Raw genomic sequence first — 15,384 nt, 5'->3', positions numbered from 1 at the left:
GTGAAGTTGACACCTGCTTAATTGGGATACATTTCCTACAAGAAATGTAGATTTATTTGATCATTCATTTATAATCGTAATGCAAAGACTCCACAATTTTATACAGGTTTCTTACTGTACCTCTGTGGCCAAACATAATTATCTTTTACATTTTGCTTGTTTGGGGTTATAATGTTTAAATTAAATGCTGATGTTTTATTGTTTACATTTAGGAGTGTAGTGAGACTAATTAGAGAGTATTATACTGCATCCAAATTTGAACTTCATTTTGAAGGTGTCAAGGAAGCATACCCACTTTCATCTTATAGCATTTGAGATTTATGACAGACTTCACCTGAAGCACTGCTCCCTGAATGCCTCCCTGAATAATGTAATTAAATGACAGTGATTCTGCAATAGTTCTTGCATTCTTATGCTTGAAAAGACCCACCCACATCTATATCTATATCTATTTATCTCATGGTGACTGTGTTTGTTCTATGGATTTCTTGGTTTAATAATTAGTTCACTGTATGCATGGAAAATATGGTGGTTCGGGACTTCTTGGCTATATTTATTAGTAGTTGCATAATGACAAAATGAGATCCTTATTCAGGTTTTGTATCCATCCTAATTGTTGCATATTCTGTGATCATAAAACACTTAGTAAGACATCCTTCACATCTCCACTATTACATTACGTATATCCACACATGCAAGTTGTTACTAGTTTCTGTAGGTATTAGGTTGTATTGGTTTTGTCTTAAGGATTTAGTAAACATTGTGTGCATCCTTTTTAAAACACATTTGGGGTGCAATCCTATGCATGTTTAGACAGAAATAAGTCCTACAGCTCCCAGCATCTCCAGCCAGCATGGCTGGCTGGGGCATGTAAATCATATCACAAAAATCTTTGACGTAAATCAAATCACAGAAATCTTTGTGAGAACTGTAGACAAAATATATTCTGTATATGGATCGTATGTTCTTGTAGCCATATTCTGAACTATGAGATTGGTTGAATGTGAAAGTGTCAGTGCAGCTTGAGCCATGCCATTTCAGTCTGCTTCTTAACACAGAGGCTTTGCAAAACATGGATTTTCTTTTCCAGTTGTTCCACTGAGAAAAGTGGAATGCACCTTCCTAACATACCTTAAGATGTATGGAGGATACGATTTGTGTGTTGGAGGCAACAGATAGAGAAGGAGCCATTTCTAGATCTAGCCTGTTGATTTTTCTTCACATCAAACAGCTTCCAGGTTTCATCTTTGAATACAGTTGCAGAGCTCATGTTGTCTACACAGTCTTGCTGATGGATTTATCTACCTTTTCTTCCAATCTGTTGATCAGGAGTTTGGGAACTTTAGAGTAGGTAAATTTCCTTTTTATTCATGCTGCTTGCCCTTGCATATGCTGCTTTCAGTGGAGAGGTGTTGGGTTTGCAGTTTCTTATGTATTTTTCTGCAAAGCAGCATGTATCAAAATCTGATTGGTTTCTACTTTGCTATAAGCATTGTGCATAGAACTGCTTGTCCTAAGTCTGTCTCCCTAGCAACAAGAGCCTTTTCACAGGTTATATAATGAATTATGTGTTCAGTCAAGATCTTTTCATAACTTAAGAGTTTGGGTTTTTTTATTCCATTCCTACTAAAGTTCAGGCTTCCAGTAGGTGATTTGGCTCACAGTGCTTATTAGCGGCTTCTCATATTTTAGGTGAAAGAAGAATGTTGCTCCTGGGGACACCTGTGTGGGCATCTTTCACCTTCTTTCTAGAAGTTTCACCTGTCATTTTTGTAGCTAAGGCATTAGGCTTCCATCTTCAAGTTTAGTGTAGGTATGAATGCCTTCAGTTCTTTTCTACATATTCACCTCATGTTTATTAGATAAAAGATATATGACAATTATTGTAATGCATTCCTATAGAGTTTCTCACTAATTTATTCCAACTTAAGGATGACTGGTGGTAACAGAGCATGGAGGAAGCTGGAAATAAGTGGTGAGGAAGGTGGTGACTAAGCACTGGGACAACTAGATGAGCAGGGTATCTTTACCAGTTTGCAAGGCTCAGAAAGATACTCAGCCATATGACAAAATGACTTGGCTACACTGGAATTTTACTCTGAGTCAATGCTGAATTGACACTGACTTAGCCTGCAGAGTTCTACACTAAAAATATTATGGCAGTGGTAGAAAACAGCAAAAATTATGTCTTGGATCCAAAGAACCATGTATGCTGTTGGTCATCCCCTCTTCCTGCTGTAGATCCTTGCATACACTACCCAAAGCTGCTTCTGAGGATTGGCATATGGTCCTTACAGTACAGGTTTACACTTGCCTGAAACTGATGCTCATCCAGTGGCTCTCTGTGCAGTCACACATCCTTCTAGCTCCCCTGCTGTGAGGCTCTACCATTACTGATCAATGACATCTTCATAGTGGTTTAGGAAGGAAGTCAAGCTCACCTTCTCCTTCAATATGAAAAGTGACAGGTAAAACCCATAGCACCATGGTGGGTGGGGGGCGACGGGGCAAGGTGAGCAAGTAGTTTGCTTTCCCATCTCCTCTCCCTCAGTATCTTTTTGGTTGAGAAAACAAATATGGGGGACAGAGCTCAACTCTTCCAGAATGCACCCTGCCTCATCACCTCATATTATTTTCTGGTGCTACCACTGGTGAAACCAGTATTTGAGGGGGGAGGGTGAAAACCTTAACAGAGAGCTCTAGAAGTTTCTGTGATTAGTCTGTGTGTGTACAATTCCTGCTGTTTGATGGCACGGGGAGCCACTCAGTGCATGTCGGATACAATGAATGTCTCAGTGAATGTCAGTTAAGTGCCACACAATTTTTCTCTTTAGGTTGTCTGTTGATAAATAAGGATCTAGAAGGGAAACTCTTACATTGGTGTTGTAGTAATGCAGTTGACAATGGAAGTAAATTAAAGCAACATTGTGTACCTGTTGTGAAGTGGGGTGTGGTAATTTTTGTAAGATCTCTATTAGCATATTTGTATTTGAAAAATAGTGACATCCCTAGGTGTTCTTAGGGGTTTATGTCTGTGAGTAAAATTAATGTAGAGAGAGGGGAAACCCAATCATGTCCTTGCATGGGCGATACACTGAAAAAGATGGACACCATCTTATTGTATACAGGGCATATTGCTCTTGGGAGTGTTCTGCCTAGCTGCTTTTGGCAATTGCTTGTGCTGGTTGCTGAGATCTCCACAAAGCAGCATACCTACTCCTGCTGTCACCCATGGTCTTTCATAAGTGAACAAGGCTTTCCTGGTTGGACCTACTGATATCTTTAGCAGGCATTAGTTGAGTGACCAGTGCTCTACATTTTTTAACTTTAAAACTGACACAGGGGATTTGAAGTTGCTCAGAGCAGCAACACTGGAAGAGGGCATGTTTAACACCTCCCTCCTGCTGTTTTCCGGATTGAATCACAATCCTAAAGGTGCAGTTTGCCTTTATAATTAAAAATACAGATACAGCCATTAGATTTGTATTCAGAAACTTTCCCAATGACACACACATGCACACATACACATACACATGCGCGTGCACATACACACACACACACACACTACAAAGACAAGTGTCAACTTGCCCCAGTGGAGGATGCCCACATTACCTTCTAGTAGCTAGAGCAGCCTTCCCCAACATGGTGCCACCCAGATATGTTGGACTACAACTCCCAGCATCCCCAGCCTGACTGAGGAAGGCTGAGCTAGTATCTAATTGGATATCCTGAGGAAGCAATGGCAGCCTGTTGTGGTTTCCTTACATAATCTGGTATTTGGTTGAATTGGTAAAGGAGGGGCTGGTGGATTGGGTCTGGACACTTTGAGCAGTATCCAGTGGGGCGCTGTGCTCCTGCTGATTGTGTTGCGCCAGCAGGACTGACCACTCACACAATGGGGAGTAAGCGGTTCTAAAAATAACCCTTAAAGTGCTTGTTTCCAGGTCAGCACAGGTCAGTGGAACTCCCTTCTGAGAGCTCCGCTGATCTACCCCATTCTGGAAGTCAACATTTCCACTAATTTTGGGTTGCTTTTAGAACCACTAACTCTCCGTTGAACTACCAGTTGGTCTGCTGGCATAAAGGCACAATAGCCCTTTAGCTAGAATGAGTGTCTAGCTGTGCATGTCAGTTGCTGCTATTATGAATAGAGCATACTTGGCTCTAGCCCCAAAGTTAGAAAAATAATACACCTGCGAGGAGCATTTTCTCTGATGGCTGCATGGATATGAATATGCAACAGGAAAAAGATTGGATATGCCTCCTGTAGTTTTCTTAAGTGTCTTACATTTGACTCTATAGTCGGAATTTTTTTTATTCTAGACCTCAAAAATGCAGAAGAATATTCATTTTCCAGTGCTATGGATGTATGTCACAGGACAGGCCTGAGATCTTGAGCCTAAAAGATGTTGAACTGGTTTGTTCAGATTTCTGGAGTCATATAGGAACAAATAATGTTAAGATTAGATTTCATAGTTTATTTTCATTTGGCACTGGGAGTGTATTTCAGTGTTTCATCACCACATGTTCACACTTAACTGTGTAATGATGATGTTTAGAAAGGTTTTATTTTTTAAAATGTAAAGCTTGGGTTTTTTTAAATTCTTAAAATAGGCAGAGGGGGCAAACAAGTCTTAGCTGCCCCATATTTTTTACTCTTGCTTGTAAATAGAAACTATTAAGTCATTATTTAAACAGAAAACATGTGATCAGTAACACTATCAATAATAGAGTGTAAGCCTATTTAGGAAAAAGGTAAAATTACATTCAACTTGGCAACTACTTGCATTAAAAAAACTTTGATAAAAATTTACAAAAATGTGAGTGACAGAAAGACTGCCCTGTACCCTCATTGGCCATGTCTCACACACATACTCAGGCGATGTCTGATTGGTTCAGATCACTGCTACTCAAAATGTACATTTATAACTTTTTCTTTTAAAGTGCGGCACCACAGGGCTTGAAGGCCACCGTCGCCAGCTCAACAAAAAGAAGGAGTGAGGGTAGCTGGTAGGGCGGCGGCAGTGGGCATCGGCTGGTGTGCAAATGGTGGCCAGGTGGTGCCAGTGGCACTATGCTGTGGGCCACTGGAGTCTGATGCTGGCCCTGTGCATCTGCTGCCCCTCTCCCATGTGCCCCACCATTGTATTAAGTGTATTCTGAGAATTCAGTCCATTATTCACCTAACAAAATGTCGTTTGCAGAAAAAATCCAAAAAAGACAACCGAAGTTTAAACTTAAAAGTCATCCTCACGTGCCAGCATATCATAGCATATCACATTTCTTACAAGGACTGGGATTTTCATGATTCTACCCTAGATTTAATACACGACGTGTGGATGCTTGTTTTTGAAGCCTCGTTCAACACTTTCCATTCTGAGATATTTGTGCTAGCCAAATGCTTAATTTTCTTTGAACGTATGTAGTTGCCATGGTTACGAGCATCACAGTTTCTAAACTGGTGAAACTGAAACTGAAGCCATTGTATTTGAACTGCTATGTATTAATTCTCTTCAGTTGTATTATACTGCATTTAAGAGTAGAAGAATTTGGAAATAAAAGGACCTTAACAATAGTTTAAATAATAAAGGTGAAAGTCCACAAAAATTGTGAAGCTCTGACCGAGTTGAGGGATGGAATAATCTAAATATTTAGATCACAACGAACAGGAGTACCTTTCATAACACCTACTTCATACCAAGTACTGACCCAGTGCTTATCTTCAAGTGTAGATAATTATGACCTGGAGAGAATAAAGGAAAGAGGTAACACATTTATGACAAGAACAGCGTTATCCTATGACTTGCTCTACTGGCTTAAAAAAAAAAAAAAAGTAGTTACGTATACTACTGATTCATTGTTACAGGCAGCTGTGACATTAGCCCAGTTCACACGTAATGACAACCCAGGGTTTTTCAAGTCACTCCCATGTTGTTTTTCCTCCCTGATCTGGTTTTTGATCAACTCCAATTGCCTTGCCATTCCTATTGCTTTGTGATGGGTCTCTATTAGCTGCATTCTTTCAGAAAGCCCTTTGTCCAGAAATCCAAGTACCAATCCATCAGGAAGGGGGTTCTCCTTTGAAATAGGGATGAAATTTGGCCAGAACGCTCTCATAGTTGTACTTGTAGCACTGTTCAGTAAAGGTGAAGGAGGTATTTATTCACTTATTTATTGCATTTCTATACTGTCTTTCTGAAACCACCCAGAAATCCCCAAAACAGAGATCATAAACAAAGACATAGTAAAGTTAAAAACAACCTTTAAAACCATAAAAATAAAGAAGGCAAATTAAAAGATGTGTCTTGACTTCCTTCCTGAATGCAGAGAGTGGGGACCAGAGGGAGTTCTTTCCAGTTGTAAACATGGATGGCTTCTTTTCCTATAGCATAAAGAAGTGAACTTCCTTAACCATTCCTTGTGAAGCTTCGTGGCCAGGTGAAAATAAGCAAATATTTCTTCACATACTTGGGCGCTCACAATGCTTTCTAAGTATGCCTTCTAACAACAGAAGCAGAATAGCAGTGATTTGTAGTAACTATAAGGTTTTTCAAATAAAGTGCAATTATTTCATATTGAGCTAATCTCATATTAAGTACCTAGATTTAGTTAAATTCTGTGCACTTGAAGTATTTGGAGTGAAAATAAGTTGAACCAAAATATTCTGTGTTAATGTAGTTCTGGTTAGGGAAATAATCATGTCTTTGTTTCAAATAGTATGATGGTTGTGTTGATGTGTGGGAGCAGTACAGCTTGGCTGTGGGTGACTGTTAGTGTTCTTTTCTTTCTTTGTGCAGCTTGTTCATGGAAACATTAAGCAATGTGTTTTGGTTAACACAAAATGTACGAGAGAGAGAAAGTCTGTTAATTGTAGTGCTGAACTGTTCTCAAGAACTTTAAACTGCTCGGACTGAAATATTTAAAAGTGAAAAAGAAGTAACTATAAAAACTACTATTTGTAGTACTATGTTAGTGGAATATCTGCAGTACCATCTTAATGGAAACATGAAAAAGCTCAAAATAGTACCGGGTTGCATCCAGAGCTACAGGAGTGGAAGAACCCCCCCCCCCAATTGAACAAGCCACTCTTGAACTGGGGAGACACTCCTAATGAAATCAATGTCATGTTGATCTTATATCCATGCTTACAGGGGAGAAGAAACTTGGTTATGAATAGAGCTTTGGGAGCTGGCTTAGTTCCATTACTTCTGCCAGAAGTACCTTCCCCCCGGGTCCAGCTTGCCTGGCCGCGGGGAGGATTTTTCTGGGGGGCAGGGGAGGAGAAAAGTGGAATGCCATTGGCATTCCCAGGTGGCACCACTGGAGAGGGGAAGGGCTCACGGGCCGTTTTAGGCTGAGAGGCCCTTCCCTTCTTCTTCTTTGAAGAGCAGCTCCCTCCCTCCCTCTATGCAGTGTGGTTTATAGTGGTCGTCCTTTTGGGGGCCGAGTAGGAATTTTTGGCTCATAGCCTGATTGGCTTTGGCTATGTGTCTTTTTGCCGACTTCACACTGTAAGTGGGTTTGGGAGTTTTTTTTAGGTTGTTTTGGCTTTATTTAATCACTCGGGCTGATTGGTCACATTTAAATAGATGATTATGTGCATGCACCTTTCGTGGGCTATAGGGTTGGTGAGCATTTGGAAGCACTGTTTCAGGCAACTGGTAAGGCCTGAGGCTTCCAGCTTGTGGTTTTGCAGCCCCAGTTGGAAGATATGGATTACCTTTGAGGACAAATCTCCTCACCCACTCAGAATTTTGTAGCCTGAGCGCGGGGGGGGGGGGGTTGATGGGAAGGCCTCCCGTCCCAAAATTGGGCGGTCCTGAGGGGTGGCGATCAAAGATGCCACTCTACGGGCATCAAATGTCTCGCCTGATACAATGCCAGGCTACTCTGGCTTAGAGAAGGTGCCTGCTTAGTTTGCCCTTCACAGATCTGAACAATTTCAATAAATGTGGCCCAAATTTTATATCAACCAGTTGTGCCTCGTCTCTTTATTTCCCTCCTTTCACCTACAAAAGTCAGCCCAGACATGCTTTTATGTAGCATGCAAACGTCCAGGACCAAAAGGTCTTGAAATCCATTGTTAGGCATTTCAGGGAACTGGGAAAAATATTATTTCCACTTTGTATGCATTCCTGTTCCATTTGTCAGTTGTTCCAGTTATTTAGGGCACAATCCTATTTATGTTTAGACAGAGAAATGACCTACAACTCCCAGCATTCCCTAACCGGCCATGCTGGCTGGGGAATGCTGGGAGCTATAGGTCTTTTCTCTGTCTAAACATTCGTAGGATTGTGCCCTTAGAAAAGTTATTTCTTTTACATGAATAAACCAGTATACAGGCAATATGATGTACATGACACATCACTCCAAACCACAAGAAATGACCAGTAATTGCTGGTTGACCAACAATAAGGACATTGACAGTTTCTCCATAAGTATTCAGAGATAAGGCCATTTCAGAACAATCTACTCAAACGTTTCTGAAATTTTGTCAGAATTCATAAGAAATGTTTTTAAAAGACTGTGACTGTGAATTCACTGACCTAGTTTGTATGATCAAAACAAGCCAGTCTGTGACATAAACAAGCTGCTGTGGCTTGTTGTGAGTCACTGCATGTGCTGGGTGTGATTTGCATAATCACCAGCAGGCCGCAGCTTATCATGTCATCAGAACTGGGTGGCACTGGCATGGCATGTTGTAGGGTTATTTGAGGGTTGTTTAAGCCATGGTGGCTTGTTTTGATCATGCAAACTGGCCCAATTGCTTATAAATTTAACTATGTCCTTAAGACACTAAAAAGCAAGCAGTTTTTCCAACGTTATTTAATTTAGTTAAATTAAACTCTCTTAATTTTGTCTTTTTAGGACTGTACGGTATATGAAACTGAGAACAAAATACTTCATGTGGTGAGTAGCATTTGTATCTTCATCATATATACTAGTAACAAACTCAATTCTCCAAATGACAGTCTTTATGTACTCCTTTGACGGAGCCCTGGTGAACTATTTTCATGTTCTCTTCTTGGGGTACACTTGAAACTGCTTGTTTTGGAGCGGCATACAGCAGCATAATGCCCTAATTTTTGACACTTGCATCCTGAGCTGGACACTCTTCCTGTTGTGTGGTATGCCACACTATGGGCATTATTTTGCATCCCTGGTGTGTATGTGTGTGTGTGTGTGACCTGTCCCGATGGATGTTTGAGAGCTTGCTTGTTGGGGTCCAGTTTTGTCATTTGTATGAAATACTTAAGGCTACACCTACCACTCTCTATGGCTTTGATTGTGATATCGTATTTAAAGTTGTTCCGGAGTAGGACCTGTTGTTCTTTTATAAAGGAGGTCTGAAGGACCTTGGCCTTGGATTAGTATGCTCATTTCTGTAGTGTCCCAGACAAGTGGCTGTCTCAGGTGCTAGTATTAGCATGTCCCAGGTGTGTTCCTCACTCATTGCACCATATCCACAGTGCTAGATCAGGACATACAGGGCCATGATAAAATCAGATGCTTAACCCTCTTGCTCTTCCTTGTGCTTGGGAAAACAGGCCCATTAAAAAGTGATATTGCTGGTAAGAAGTGTTTATCTAGTTCCCCTTTTAACTAAGTTTAATTATTTCAACTGAGCTTCTATGATTCCCCTAGATAAGTTTATGTTTTCTGCTGCTGAGCCCATAGCATACAAAAGGGTACTCACTTGTTTATCTTCTGGTTGTTTATCTAAGCCATAGGTCTGAGCAAATCTCTGAGACCTGCTTATCCATAGAGGCCAGCCTGAAAATCCAGTTCTGCAGGTGGAAGCATGGTGGGGATGGGGTGGCCATGACTGCAGCTCAGGGTACTATAAGCTGGTTTGAAGTCACCCTTAAGTTCCTTGTAGGTCAGGCCTTCTCAGTTTGCAGGCCTCTGTTGTGTTAGGTGGGTTGAGTTGTGCTATGCAGAAACAGCAATAGCAGGAAGCTTCCCAGCAGGTCTTTCAGACTTGAATCTGTTTCCCTGCTTCTTTTTGCAAAGTTTGTTGTGGCTTGGAGATGGTCCAGTTAATCCTCACTCTGGAACCTTGATACCATGTTGGGCTGAAACGGAAAGCTAGCTTTATTTTCCTTCATCTGTCATGCCCAGTGCCCACCAACTAATGGTCCTGGTGTTTTCATAGCTAATACCACACCCTCCACCTTTTGCTCGTGGGGCTTAGCGGGTGTTCCTTGTGACCCCTCAACCACAGGATTGATCTATGAGAATACAAACAGTTGCACAGTTCACAAGATGTGCTAAGTATTGCTGAATAGACTAGTGAATTAACTGAGAATGAGATTGGAACTTGAACCATTCTGACTGAACACTTAGTAGGAGTTTAAAACGATCATCTAGATTCCAGATAGCAGTATCATGTAGAGTTGCATCTTCTGGTAAATTAGTGACTAGAGGAAAAGATCTGAAGCTTTGCTGTCATTCAGGGCCAAGGGAATGTCATGGCCACTTTCCTTTCTAGAGTGAGATCCATAGTTTCTATAGCAATAATAATTGAAATAGGTTTTCCATTGTTGCCATCTCCTGGGGTAGACATCAAGAAAGGTTGGGGTGGCAACATGTGTTGTAAATATTAAAGCTAAATGAAAACTTTCAAGAAACTGAGCACAGCTGTAGGATTTCTGGGCCTAGGAAGAAGTGCCTTGTTTGATAAAATAAAGTATTCATATGGTCAGTCACTCAGAACTGCTTGCTGGATGACAGCAAGAAGAGCAACACCAGCAAAAAATACATTTTAACTTTAATTGTTCCATTCAGAAAGCCAGCAGTGTTTGGCAGTAAGAAGTAGGCCCTTGAAGATTCCTCAGGGTCTTTAGCAGCACATCTAGACATGCGAGAATAACTGACTGCAGTCTCTCTTGTGGTTCTTTAATCGCATTGCCTGTGTAACTTTCCCCTGGCATAGAGGATACACTAGGCTTAATTTGAAACACAAAAACTGACATTATTAAGTCACTTTCTACAGCTGTTGCTCCGCTGTTTTCCCTCTCTCTTCCTTTGCCTTTCATCATTCCCTGCCTCCCTGAACACAGTGGGAAACCTAATCCTAAGAGACAGACTACAGAAACTCTAATGTCTGTGCACAAACAGGGAAATAAACCTTTATGAAACTGTAGCTACTAAATCAACTGTAGCTGTCTGCATTGAATACTGAGTATGTGAGGCAAACTGGCTGGTCAATATAGAATTGTTCATTAATGTATTCCCTGGATTTCCACCATGGCAGCTGACCACAGAGATCTTGACCAGCATCCTCTATTGTAGCTTGAGGTTTGTTCTGCAGATCCAGGATCAGCTGGTGTGTAAATGTCTCCATTAAATCATTGTTTGTTCTCTTCAGATTCCATATATAAGAAGAGTTTTATTCTGCACAAAAATGAATGAATTTTGAAAAATATCCAGCATTTCTGTAATACTTCCAAAACTGTCATAACCATGCTATGTGCTATCAGAGGCTTGTTCTACAAATTATGGAAATAGCCAGGGCAGAGTGAGTATACTCAAACAAACTAGTTAAAGATGGAGGAAATTCCTTCTGGCAGAGATGAAGAACAATTCTCCCTTGTAGGAGTGAAGTCAAACAGTATAGAAAATATACTCAGTTTTCCATTTACCTGACTTAAAGCTGGTTATCAAAAGTCTGCTGCATCTACCAGTACTTCATAACACTCGTCACCCTTGAGTGAATTAAGAATTCACTGGGCTTGGTGCTCAAATCAGCTTATTGTCAAAGCTGTAAAAGCAAAGTGCTTATTATTAACTAAGTATCCTTGGGCCTTCATTAGCTTAGTCTTGGATTTTTGCATTCAAGCAGTTGATACGGATGTAGGTTTCTTAAGTATTTAAATTACTTTCACATAATATTTACAACATTTTACAGGAATTTAGCTGCAGGGATGTGGCCAATAAAGGGGAAGACCACTGTTGTTACATACAGTTCTTAAAAACATTTTAAAAAAATGCTGTCCAAATAGGAGAGCAGACATATGAAAGAACATGGGGTAAAATGTAGCATAGGGTAGGCTAACTGCTCACGGAATAGAAGAAACTAAAACAAACTGTTGCCATGCTTTGCTGCATAGGAAAGCAAGGTTGCGTAATTGGGAAGGCACAGGATGCTCTAGAGAGGAATCTATCCATATTATATTTATTTACTGTATGTTATAATCTGCCATTCTGGAAAGGAACAGGTATATAGTTTGGGGTGCACCTGGATCCATCATTGTCATTAGAGGCTCAGGTAGCCTCTGTGGTGAGGCGTGGCTATTACCAGCTTCAATTGGTACATCAACTGTGCCCTTTCCTGGATCATGATAGCTTGGCCACAGTGATTCATGCACTGGTAACCTCATGTTTGGGTTGCACTCTGTGTGGGGCTACCCTTGAAACTGGTTCAGAAGCTGCAGCTAGTGAAGAGTGTAGCCAGCCAGGGGTCACTTGGCAGCCTACTTGTGCTGAAAGAATTGCACTGGCCACCTATTAGCTACCAAGCCATGTTCAAGGTTTTATGGTATAAAACCCTAAACAAAACCCAAGGTATAAAGCCCTAAACAACTTGGGACCAGGTTACCTGAAAGACTGCCTTCCCCTGTATAGACATGTGAGATCACTGTGATCTTCAGAGGAGGCCCTGTTGGTAATGCCACGACCTGTAGATTGTCATCTAGTGGCAATGGGCTTTCTCGCGGTAGAACCTACCTTTGGTATGCTCTCCCTGTTGTATCGGAGACAGTGACAGTGATCTGCTTTTAGTGATTGATAAAAATTGATCAGAAATTTCAGTGTTGATAAGAAATTTCTATTATTCTGTCTTCCAGGAGAGTGAAAAAGCAGGAGATATTTGAGTGTACATATAAGTATATTTAAGTACATTAGCACCATGTACTTAGAATAATTGTTTTCATATTATTTTACTTATTTCAACTGAGATCCTACTTAAAACCTCCCAGCAAACAACCTTTGTCAAAATAACATAAATCAATGAGATGAGATGGAGGTAACAGCCTGCTGTATTTGAGTCCTGAGATTGTATGGTGAACAATTATTTGGTATAGCAAAGGCTTTAGAGAATAATATTCGGAGTGCTCCACCTTTGGGTTTGGATCCAATGTTCTGTGTTGTTGAATCAGAATCCTTTGGACTATTGCCTCACTAGTTATGCAACGATCGTTTTATGTCATAACGTAGTCATGGCTAAAATTGGTGTCTTATCTGCTACTATGACTATAAGAAATTAGAAAATATGTTTAAAGTTCAACCGCAGGGTAGTACTTTCTTATTTACTTATCCTGCAGTCAATTTGTCTAAATTATCTAAAGGTAAATGGGAACCCATCCACTCCCAAATGTCATGTTTGCAGAGAGAAGTAATAATATTGGACTTAATGGTAGGGAAGTATATTTGTCATTAGCACTGACATTTTAAAATCTCCAATTATCTGGCCTTCATAGGCAGGAACCGGCTATTTTTCTAGGAGAAAATAAGGACCAGCCTGAAACTAGAATGAGACATCTCTGAGGAGGAAGAGGAGGAGGATCCCAATATTGGCTCTAGCAAATATGGAACCAAGGGAAGGCAGTGTATGCTGACAGACACATTGAGACAACTACCCTAAAAAGTGCCTAACCTTGGGAGAAAATAAGACTTCTGATAGCTACTAGTCATGATGGCTATATATTACCTTCATAGTATCAGAGACAATATGCCTCTGTATGTCAGTGGCTGGGAAACATGACCATGAGGGTGCTATTGCATTCATGTCCTGCTTAGGGGCTTCCCATGGGCATCTGGTTGGCCACTTTGTGAACAGAATGCTGGACTAGATAAGCTTTGGTCTGATCCAGCATGGCTGTTTTTATGTTTTTATGACTGGTCACATACCCTTGCACCTAAACCTGGCCTTCACAGTCATGCCTGGGATACCAGGAGCAAAGACAGCAGTGAATCTGAGCTGAAGTTCAGCACACATCTGATCGCACTGGGCCTTCTTTTGCTAAGTCTCTCATGAAAGAAGTGTGCAGAGGTACTGTCACACTTATCTATCAAAGACAGTTTGTAATATTTCCTCATATCTAGAGGAATAATTGATCATAGCAAATTCAACGGATATGTTGATGCCTCAAGGGGACCTCGTAGTAGAACCATTACAGCTCTGGGTCTTCTGAACAACTGGGGGGGAAATCAAAGTGGCTACCATCTCAGGGTCAAATTAAAAGTTACGTTATTCACACTTTTTAAAAAAGAGTATTTAAGGAGGTTATTTTTATTATGAAGGAAAAGCAGCTGTGTGTGGCCCCAATCCAGAACATGCTCTTGATCTGAGTCTGGTGGCTCACATCATTTTCTCACCAAAAATTCTCCCTCACTACTATTTGATAGTAACCAGGTGGTGGAGGATGATTTTTTGTCTGACAAACCAGCACAGGCTCCCTTTGGAAAAAAATTATTATTCTTCCTATGTGTGTAAACTGGTAGCCATGGGAATCTTGTCACAGGTGTGCCATTGGTCTTCTGTATTAGTGTTTACTGTGAACTAGATTCTTCCCTAGATGGTTGGGGGCTTATTTATTTATTTACTTTCAATATTTATATACCACTCCGCATCCAAAAACCTCGGAGCGGTGAACAGCAGACAGGATAAAATAATAAAAACATCATGTTAAAATCACTGACATTTTAAAAAAGAAACAGAGTTCTTACAAACTGAGTTTTGATAAACCACAGCTGGTCACTGGTCAAGGAAGGCCTCCTGAAATAACAATGTCTTCAGGAGGTGCAGGAAGCAACACAACGTTGGCACCTGCCTGACCTCTAAAGGCAGGGAATTCCATTGGAAGGGGGACACTGCACTGAAGGCTGTTTTCCTGGTGGACTCCAGTCGGGCCATGGGTTCATGTGGAACTACCAGGAATGTGCCCTCTGATGATCTCAGTGACTGGGCAGGTTGGTAAGGGAGAAGGCATCTTGGTATCTTGTGATCTGATACTACAGAGACCTAGTGAACAGCAAGTGGTTATTCTATGTATGTATGTATGTATGTATGCTGATTTGAAGGGGGTTTGCTTCCCTTGCCCCAGTTTTACAAAGGAAAGTAGTCCAGATGTAACAGACAATATGCCAACAATGTCTAACTCAAAGGGGTACTAAGTCAGTGGTCCTATGCAGAGAAGCATAATTTTATGGGAGCGATACCTTCAGTGTCAAGCTCAGCATAATAATTCATGTGGCAGGTACTGCAAACATGTTGGCAGATACTCTAAGGACATCCTAAATTCAGTCTTTAAAGTGGACTTTGAAGGACAACTACCTTAGAAGCCAATATTCTGAATTTGGGGCATACAAAAAGTAGGCCTT

General features: G+C 40.8%; 1 protein-coding gene across 1 annotated transcript in view; it reads left to right on the top strand.

Moving 5' to 3' along the window:
- CNKSR2 (connector enhancer of kinase suppressor of Ras 2) overlaps positions 1-15,384 on the top strand; it is a 203,610-nt gene that overhangs the window by 61,408 nt on the left and 126,818 nt on the right. Inside the window, exon 5 of the mRNA XM_084841747.1 lies at positions 8,869-8,910. Within this exon, the coding sequence (XP_084697873.1) occupies positions 8,869-8,910 (42 nt within the window). The remainder of the gene's footprint in view (positions 1-8,868; positions 8,911-15,384) is intronic.

Source organism: Heloderma suspectum, chromosome 3 (genome assembly GCF_057233095.1).
Source record: "Heloderma suspectum isolate Gila_16-S chromosome 3, 16-S_ref, whole genome shotgun sequence".
Lineage (NCBI taxonomy): Eukaryota > Metazoa > Chordata > Lepidosauria > Squamata > Helodermatidae > Heloderma > Heloderma suspectum.
Note: the sequence above shows the minus strand (reverse complement) of the source record. Positions and strands in the feature narration are given on the sequence as shown.